This window comes from Xenia sp. Carnegie-2017, unplaced genomic scaffold (genome assembly GCF_021976095.1).
Source record: "Xenia sp. Carnegie-2017 unplaced genomic scaffold, XeniaSp_v1 HiC_scaffold_2, whole genome shotgun sequence".
NCBI classification, from domain to species: Eukaryota; Metazoa; Cnidaria; class Anthozoa; order Malacalcyonacea; family Xeniidae; genus Xenia; species Xenia sp. Carnegie-2017.
The window spans coordinates 1,181,655-1,191,770 of NW_025813482.1; the positions used below are offsets into that span (position 1 = coordinate 1,181,655).

At 38.2% G+C, this 10,116-nt stretch overlaps 1 protein-coding gene across 1 annotated transcript; it reads left to right on the forward strand.

Moving 5' to 3' along the window:
- Positions 1 to 7,644: 7,644 nt before the first annotated feature.
- LOC124440429 (uncharacterized protein K02A2.6-like) lies at positions 7,645 to 9,851 on the forward strand. Its single transcript, XM_046990824.1, has 2 exons — positions 7,645 to 7,878; positions 8,643 to 9,851. The coding sequence occupies exons 1-2, from the start codon at positions 7,645 to 7,647 to the stop codon at positions 9,849 to 9,851; spliced, it is 1,443 nt and encodes a 480-aa protein (XP_046846780.1).
- The last annotated feature ends 265 nt before the right edge of the window (positions 9,852 to 10,116 follow it).

A 10,116-nucleotide genomic window follows, 5' to 3' on the forward strand; every position in this document is an offset into this window, starting at 1 on the left:
AGTTACTGCACATGCTTGTCTTTTGTGCGAAAAAGAACTTGCCAAATCCTGCATAAGGCCTTACTGGAATTTATTCAGTTGCAAATTTATTAACTGTTGAATACTTCGAAAAAAGAGAAAGCTAACACTTTTTGATCCAAAGTATCGTTTGTCATATAAACAAAATTATCTCAACAAATTTTGATAGTCGTGGTTAACGAAAACATAGAAAATGTCAGCGCTATACGCATTTAGCTATGTTGTAAAATTTAATTAGTAATCGCTGTCGACAACAATAGTATTTCAGCGCCATAAAAATGGATGCGACTTTCGTTGACCTATTTTCTGCGTGATATTGCGAATTCCGTCTTATAACTATATCGCTCACGGGAGTTTGAAGTTTAAACTGTTTTAGTCTCGAGATACTTGAATGCTTTTTGTGAAAATACAATTATTTTCTCCACTGATGAATTAATTTTATTTGTAAAAACGATTTGGAATAACTTACTTCAATTTTTTGCCCACGTGCTGTACACTTGGCTGATGATTATCTTATTTCAAGATAAAAAAAATGGAAACAGAAACCATGATGAAAAATTTTTGTTCCACATGAAGGTTTTTCACATTATAAACAACAGTTGATTTTAATTTATATAACATTGAAATATTAACATAATCCAAAGGTTCTCATAATCAAAATTCATTAATTTAATCACACATTTAATCATTTTCATCATTGACAGAGTGTCAATAAAGCTGTATTTTTTTAAAAGTCTGTTAAGAACTTTCTCTTCTCAACAGCTGCTTCCATAGCTTTCTGTGAATCATAGTCGTCGTTTTCTAAACCCTTTCTTTGTATGCATTATTTTTCTGTGGATGGGATCTTTCTTCGATTGGTTTATTCACACAAGACGTTGAATATAAACATTTTCCAGTTTCTTTTAAATTTCAGTAGAATGATAGAATATGCTTGATCTTCAGCTGACTGCTCATCTAGACCCCTGTTTAAAAAGCTTTCTTTCATTTCATCATAATCAACATTACTTTGTTTCTTGCCCCTAAGGATCAGTTTCCTCCAGTCTTAGCATCCCTTTCTGTTGTATGGATAGCCATAGCTCTCTTAAGTGATCAGTTTTCATGACATTATAATTCTTTTAGTTATATTTGACCGAAACGACATTATTTGCCCTTGAAAGAATAATATATGCGGTCGAAACCAAATTATATCCGGTCCAAACGTCATTATATCCTGTCCAAATTTCATTATAAGCTGTCCAAACTTCATTATAAGCTGTCCAAACTTCATTATATAAAAATTCGTTAAGTGCAAACTTCATTGTATGAAACTTTGTATAGGGTCTAGAAAATGTCAGAATTGCAGACCACATGATTGAAAAGAGGAAGCAATGGAGGAAGTGTAATTACAGGTCGAAGTACACATAACCAAGGGATCGAGTGAACTTCGGGAGATGTGTTTCAGGGAGTTCTTAGATTCTTCAACTATTTGTTTTATTTTATGGAGGATCAAGGTCTCCTTGATCTACTAAACAGCAAACACTGAAACACATCGCTGCATTGGACTACACATACATGAATAACATAAATAAAAAACTTAAAATTTGGAAAAGGTCTAACCATCACATGAGAACCACTAAGACAAGTCCACGAAGTTTATGGATGGCCTGTCAATTGCAATATCCAACAGGCCTTGATATACTGGTTGATGATGTGCAACAATACGGCACTGAAGAGGAAACTGATGATACTAGTAATAATGAAAATGAAGAGGGTAGGCCTATTTTTTTCTCCACCAACATTAGACCTTACTGTAGACCTTGTTGAACTTCAGGAAGTCCCATGAAATGCTGATAACTATGGAATTGAACAGTATAAACTTAATTTGGAGGTTATCGAAAGAAATTCAGAAAACTAAACAAATAACTTCAGCAAAGATGCGAGCCAAACATATAAATACAATTTTTTCATTGCTTTTATTCCAAGTGTCGAACCATTATGAACCAATGCATTACAGAAGCCAACATTTCAGGGGTGGTCGAAAATTGATAATTTTTCTTGACACTTAAATCACTCTCTAATGTAAACAGTTATGATCATAACTCATAATATAAAAACTTGAATATGCCTCCCACAACCAATATGTATCTTTTGCAGTTCCTTCATTTATAATGCAGGGTGTCAAAATGTTCACATGAAAAAGCTTCATCGTATAAACCAAACAAGACATCATCAGCTGGAAATCGCTTAGAACTGTTTGAAGCATAGTGAAGTGTCATTACATTGATACATGTGTTTGCAACTGGCAAAAATAAGTTGGTAACTTCACAAAAATCGTATTTTAGAAGACAACTTAAAACCCAATGAAGGTTTTTCATCTGTCGCAGTTGCAAACTGCAATATGCTTTCAAGTTTTACAACTCCACGGCGACCAGCTGCAAGAAAGAAAGGGCAATGTCAATAGTTATTTATAAATCTAATAAAAAATGCGCACAATCAAAGAACCTACCAGCAACCTCTCTCATATATCTGCAATAAAGAGCACAAACATTTGCTTCGTAGCTTTGATTGTAGTCCATAAGAGGAAAATCCGGCACAAGAAGTGAACTTAGTTTTCTCAGTGTCATGACAGTAAAAGGATTTGACCTGAAAATCTCCGGCAATGATGAAATTTTGCAAAACATCTAGGATAAAAATATGTCGTAGAATCTTAATTTCGTTTTAATGACTCACAAGGAAATATATTTTATTGCAAAAGTATACCAAGTTTCTCTAATCGTCTAATAAGATTTTTGAAACATTCCCTTATATTTTCATTTACAAAAATTTCATGGATGACATCCTCCGACAATATTTGCGGCAGCTTTCCATTAATATACTCAGCCCTGAAAGGCAAAATATTAATCGTTTCTCCCCAGTATCATCTTTTTGACAGTATGCTTTTACAGAAAAATCTATTTGAATAATGACACATAATAGGAGATTACCTCTCCATAAAACTTGACATCAAGTGTAAGAAACAAATCTTCAATACCATTAATTTCATCCATACCTGTTCTGAGAATGTTTGCAACGGTCGACTAAAATGTAGTTTGCTGCACCCTCTAGACATGGTCCTCTTGTTCAATTTCCAGGTTTCTCATTCTAACAATTTTTGACTGCATTAGACGCACAACTTCTTAAGTAGCAGAAATAGCATGTTCCTTGTAGTATTCAAAAATGTTCTCAATAATTGAATTGGTATCAGTTTCTTCTTGACTTTGAGTCACTGCTCTTTGAGGTTCAGTAATTCTGTGAATTTCAAGACCTTTAGGAGTGTTGCTTTCGGTTACCACAACCACAGGGGCATTTTGTACTAGTGTGTCTGTGGCAATGTTATCTGAAGTGAATAAGGAAGTAGTATCTGTTAAAATGACTTCATCAGCATTGTGTTGCTCATCATTTGCTGCAATGGTGACGGATGGATCTTCATTAGTTTTGTGAGATAATGGAGTAGCACTATGAACAGGATTTTGTTGCAAAAAGTTGTCGCCATTCAAGTCGGAGTCGAAACTTGAATCTAATATTCCTGCTTTACGTGTGTTTAGAATGGCTCCGTAACTGATTCATGGGGAATTCTTGATGGCACCCATTGCAAGTTTCTGTCACTTGAACTTTCTTTTCCGCCTTAATTGGCTTTGTGGAGAGGTTTGCTTGAATAGGCCTGGCATTTATTTTCGACTGCGTTCCGATATTGGCTTTCAGGTCTTACAGCCCAACGGCAGCTACTCATGGCTAGTTGTCGACAGTTTAATTGATACTGCAAAAGCTCAAACCCACCACCTTCGTTAAGCTGTGGGGAGCCCGAAGTCTTACCGTTGGCCACTTCATCAGTAAAATCTGCTTAACATCTGCATTCGGAATATTTTTTGCTGGCGATTATCCAGGCAGAACATTTGCGCCGTCCATGTTCGACCAGAACGCTGAGATGCTTTTCTCTTACCACCGGTTCGTCTCAATGTTGAATGTCGAGGATTGAACAGCCTAGCACTTTCAAATGCTACTGAGGCTGGTGTAGAAATGGACGCCCCAGAACAAGATTCATTTTCCGATGGTTTCCAGCTGTTTTGATTTGGCATACTATTTTTTTTCTGCCCGCTGAACGCCATAGTCCGGACATAAGCCCATCAGCCCCCACAGTCATCAACATCAAATATTTTTATAAACAACAATGTAGATTGAAGCTTACATATATGTTTTGTATGTGTGCATATCTACAGTTGACATGGCTTTGATGATCTAATTTATGTTGTACTTTATGACAGCATTCTAAAAAAATATTGCTGCACCATTTTGTGTTGCACCAAAAACATCATCGCAACTATGCTAAAGCAGAGATATCTCTGAAGAAATATCAAATCAAAGCAAATTTGAATAGAAATAGTACCTTTTTTCTAATGTAATTCATGTATGGGACAAATTATTTTTAAGATATATCCTTCCTATTAATTAAAAATCTTATTCATTTTTCATCTATAGCATTTACTGTGAAGACAGCTTCAATTAAATGGACATTTAAACAAACTATAAACAAATCTCATGTTCAAATCATGTTTGCATCAACTCCAGCACAATACGAAACATCGCTAAACTGATTTGCAGATGTTTTCTCCAATGAATGCAAAGTACATTGTTTACCACCAACCCTAACCTGCAGTTGATCATCCAATTTTATAGTTTGTTTGAGCTAGTTGGTAGAAGCTGCTCGCAATTCATCAGAAATATACACGCAATATGTATGTCCACCTTTCTATCAAAGAAATATTAGTATAGGTGCCATTTTGGCCTAATAAATCTATTGATAGATGGTGGCGAAATCACTTTTTTGACATTTGTCACGATAAGCCTGGGCTTCACTCTTCAGTTGCAACAGAAGCACAAGCACAAGATTATCAAAACTCTGTTCTTCTTATGTAATATATGCACATAATTAGCGGTATAAGCTTCCGTTATGTTATATATGATTGACATTCACTTAGGCATAACTTAATTATTATTAGAACATGTAGAGCACAAACGTGTAAGCTGGGAGATTCGAGATAAATGTAGACCTATAACTATCAGAGTTATTACATGGTGTCAGAAGTGGGATTCCATAAAAAGCAATTAATATGGAATCTGGGAACCTTCAATGGGCAGCCCCCAAACCTCTGAAATTAGACGGGAACGTCAGCGAAAACTTTTGTAAGTTTGAGGAGCACTGGACGCTGTTCGAGAAGACCGAACTTAAAGGACGCTCTGAAGAGGAAAAATGTTCCTACTTTCTTTTGTACATAGGAGAAAGGGGCAGAGAAGTATATAAAACCTTAACATTCGCAACGCCAGAAACAGGGACCAATGCTGAGGGAGAAATAACGTGGATGAGAACAACGAGGGAGTTAAAATCCGCGTTTGAAATCTACTGCAACCCAAGAAAGAACATTACGTATGAAAGACATAAATTCAACATACGAAATCAAGAAGACAACGAAAGCATCGACCAGTATGTGACTGTTCTACGCACTCTCGCCGCCCAATTCGAGTTTGAAGCACTTCATGACGGGCTTATTCGCGATCGAATAGTATGTGGAATACGAAACCAAATTATCAAAGAACGCTTACTTCGAGAGTCGGATTTAACAAGGCCGAAAGCTTTAGATATATGTCGAGCGTCTGAAGTATCTCGTGAGCAAATGAAATCTCTAAACGACCAGAATTCTGCCAATGTCCACACATTGGGGAATGATCAGCTAAAACATGGTTATAAAGGGAAATCTCGCAACCAAAAAAGCAAAAACAACAAACCGGAAAACGGAAGATCTCCAAAAAAATGCGGCAATTGCGGTCGAATTCACGAGCCGAAATCATGTCCGGCATATGGGAAAAATGTAACAATTGTCAGAAACTGGGACACATTGCTAAGTACTACCGATCACAAACAAAAAACACCAAGAAATCGATACATGACGTCAATTATGAAAGCGACTCTTCAGCGCACGGAATAGATATGATAAAGACAGTGACGAAGAACATGCATATCTAAACAACAAGACAATCCGAGTGAAACTTGACTCTGGGGCAGAAACAAATGATCTGAGTAAGAAAGATTATGAAACTATTATTCCAAAGCGGCAACGTTTTAGTAAATTGAAGCTGAGCACAGCAAAATTGACTGCTTTCGGAGGCCACAACATTCCAGTCATAGGTAAATGCTATTTAAAATGCCAACACAAAGGAACAATGCAAGTACTCAAGTTTCAAGTGGTTGAAAATGGTAAATCATTGCTTGGATGCGCCAACTGCAAAAGTATGAAGCTTGTAATATTCCACAATGTATATCAATTGCGCAGTAAACAGAACAACGGGGCTACACTCGTAAGTTCACTGACAGTACTTTCCAGCGAACAAATATTTGAGAAATACTCGAAATGCTTTGACGGATTAGGACGCATATCACATCCTTATCATATCAAGATCTACCCTAATGCAACACCTGTCGTTCATCCTCCTCGTCAGCACTGAGAGAACGTGTCCACAACGAGCTAAAAGATATGGAATCCAAAGGAATAATTAAGAAAGTGAATGAGCCGACAGCATGGGTTAACTCGATGGTAGTTAATGAAAAACGCTCTGGAAAGTTACGTATTTGCATCGATCCACGTGACCTCAACAAAGCTTTGCTCAAAGAGCATTACCAGCTTCCCACTCAGCAAGAGATTACCAGCCGTTTGACCAATGCCAAATTCTTCAGCAAACTGGATGCAAACTCGGGATTTTGGCAAATGCCTCTTGACGAGGAGAGCTCTTACCTGACGATGTTTAATACGCCATTTGGTCGATATTGTTTTACTGTAATACCCTTTGGAGTAGTGTTCGCACAAGAGGTGTTCCATAAAACAGTATACGAGAAGTTTCAGCATCTACCGGGATGCGAAACAGATATCGACGATATACTAATCTGGGGACTGACAATGGAGGAACACGCAACCTGGAGCGTGTTCTCAATCGTGTAGCAGACGTCAATATTACACTAAGCAAGGACAAGTGCCAGTTTCGGAAAACAGAGATAACATACCTTGGAGAAAAGCTAACAGCATATGCTGTCAAACCTGATGAGAGTAAGGTTGAAGCAATCAAGAACTACCCCAAACCAGAAAACAAGCAGGACGTCCAACGATTGTTGGGCATGGTTAATTTCATCGCCAAGTTCGCACCAAACGTTTCGGACGTCACCGCTCCACTGAGAGAACTTATAAAGAAGAACATTGAATTCCACTGGCATGAAACACATGAGAAAGCATTTCAAGATCTACAACATTTACTAACTCATCCTAATACTCTCCGTTATTACGATGTAGCAAAACCAGTGATACTCCAGGTCGACGCTTCACAGAATGGCCTTGGAGCTGCTTTAATTCAAGACCAGGATCCAGTAGCCTACGCATCAAAAGCCATGAATGACACACAACGACGTTACGCACAGATTGAGAAAGAGCTGCTAGCTGTCGTCTTTGCCTGCAAACGCTTCCATCAATATGTCTACGGTAAAACCATAACCGTTGAAAGCGACCATAAACCCCTGCAATGATATTCCAAAAACCACTATCTTAAGCACCCAGTCGACTCCAGAAAATGTTAATGCAGCTGCAATCCTACGATATCAATTTGGTGTACAAGAAACAAAGCGAAATGTACATAGCTGATGCGCTCTCGCGTGCATTTCCTCCCGAGATTGTACATGAAGAATTTGAAGACATCGCGTCAGAAAGATTTATCCATCTGATGTCATCAAAGTCTTACGTCACAGACCGGAAACTTCAAGCCATCAAAGATGAAATCCGCAAAGACAAGACGATGCAACTCTTGGTACAGCAGATACAAGACGGATGGCCGCTTCATAAGATATTAAAGAATGTTATATGCACTGCGGTGTTTTGAAATTAAATGAAGATATGATCTTTCACTTTGCTGGACAGTTTAAGCAACTGTCTCATGAACCTGAAAAATTCAGGTGACTCAACGGGATTCGAACCCATGAAATGGTCTTCGCACTTTGCTGGACAATTTAATTTCAAAACACCGCACTTTGCATATAACATTCTTTCATATGATCTTCGCACTTTGCTGGACAATTAAATTTCAAAACACCGCACTGTATATAACATTCTTTCATATGACTTTCCTTTCACGAGAAAACATGAGCCAAACAAAATTGACCTGCTCTCCCCTGTGTGAATTCATAGTTCAGTTGGTCAGAGCACTGCACCGGCACCGCAGAGGTCATGGGTTCGAATCTCCTTGAGTCACCTGAATTTTTCAGGTTGATAAGACAATTGCTTAAACTGTCCAGCAAAGTGCGAAGATCCTATTTTCATTTAATTTCAAAACACCGCACTGCATATAACATTCTATCATATGACATTCCTTTCACGAGAAAACATGAGCCCAACAAAATTGACCTGCTCTCCACTGTGTGACTTCATAGTTCAGTTCGTCTAAGCACTGCACCGGCACCGTAGAAGTCATGGGTTCGAATCCCGTTGAGTCACCTGAATCTTTCAGGTTCATGAGACAATTGCTTAAATTGTCCAGCAAAGTGCTAAGATCATATCTTCATTTAATTTCATAAGATATTGATACTAACGGAGTTAAAACCTTATTATCCATACCGTGAAGAACTAACAACGGACGATGGTCTTATCTACAAGAGCCACAACATCCTGATTCCACCAACATTGCAAGCTGATACTCTCCAGAAACTGCATCAATCGCATCAAGGCACTGAGAAGACCAAGAGACTGGCTAGAGAGAGCATATTCTGGCCAGGTATGAACGCACAAATAGAAGAACTAGTGTCAAACTGCTCAACATGTCAGTACTACGCAAATGCCAATCAACGAGAGCCACTCCATCCACACGATATTTCCAGTCGTCCCTGGCAAAAAATTGGCTCAGACCTTTTTGATTGGAATGGAAAACCACATCGAATAGTTGTTGATTATTATAGCCGGTATCCCAAAGTGGCTGAACTTCAAGACACGAAAGCACAAACAGTTATTAACAAGACAAAGTCCATATTCAGTCGTCATGGAATCCCAGAAACTGTGGTGTCCGACAATGGCCCACAATACTCGTCGGAAGAATACAGACAGTGTGCAAAAGACTTTAATTTTTGTCACAACACCATAAGTCCGAGATATCCACAGTCTGGTGGATTACATGAGAATACAGTCCAAACAATGAAGAATATTCTAAGGAAATGCAAAGCTAACGGCGAAGATCCATACCTTGCGTTGTTAGATTATCGTAAAACCCCTATTAACGGTGTAACTCCGGCGCAAACACTAATGAGCAGACGACTTCGATCAACCATTCCCACCTCTCAAAGAAAGCTTAATCCAAAGCTCATCAACCGAACTACGTTTAAAGCAGCACGTCAAGAACAGCCAGAACAGCAAAGAAAACACTATGATCGTACAGCCAAGTCATTGGCACCACTGGAAGAAGGAGATATTGTTCGATTTCGTAAAGATCCTGCAGCACCATGGACTCGCGGAACGGTAACACGAAAACATGAAGCACCCAGAAGCTACATAGTAAAAGGGGACAACGGGACAGAATACAGACGGAATCGCAGACATCTAAGAAAGACAAATGAAGAAATATCTGATTACAACACCACGGATATTGACGGTGCTCAAGTTCTGACTCCGCAACAACAAGAAGCCAGTACAGAAAAAGACAACGTCTCAAAACCAACACAAACGGATACAAATCACCAAGTGAAAACAAGTCGTTATGGTAGACGAATCAACCCAAATCCAATTTACAAGACTTGAAATATAAACTTGTTATCTATAGCACCTGAACACTTAAACTTAAACTCTTTTCAATTTAAGAAAAGAGGGATGTAATATATGCACATAATTAGCGGTATAAGCTTCCGTTATGTTATATATGATTGACATTCACTTAGGCATAACTTAATTATTATTAGAACATGTAGAGCACAAACGTGTAAGCTGGAAGATTCGAAAATAAATGTAGACCTATAACTATCAGAGTTATTACATCTTATATGCGTTAATGCAAACGAGCACCCTT

Excerpts from the sequence above, each read along its gene's own strand:
- LOC124440429 (XM_046990824.1), top strand. The coding sequence starts at position 7,645 with ATGTTAATGCAGCTGCAATCCTACGATATCAATTTGGTGTACAAGAAA. Across the intron at positions 7,879-8,642 it reads ACAAGACGATGCAACTCTTG|ATATTGATACTAACGGAGTT; the intron begins GTACAGCAGATA and ends TAATTTCATAAG.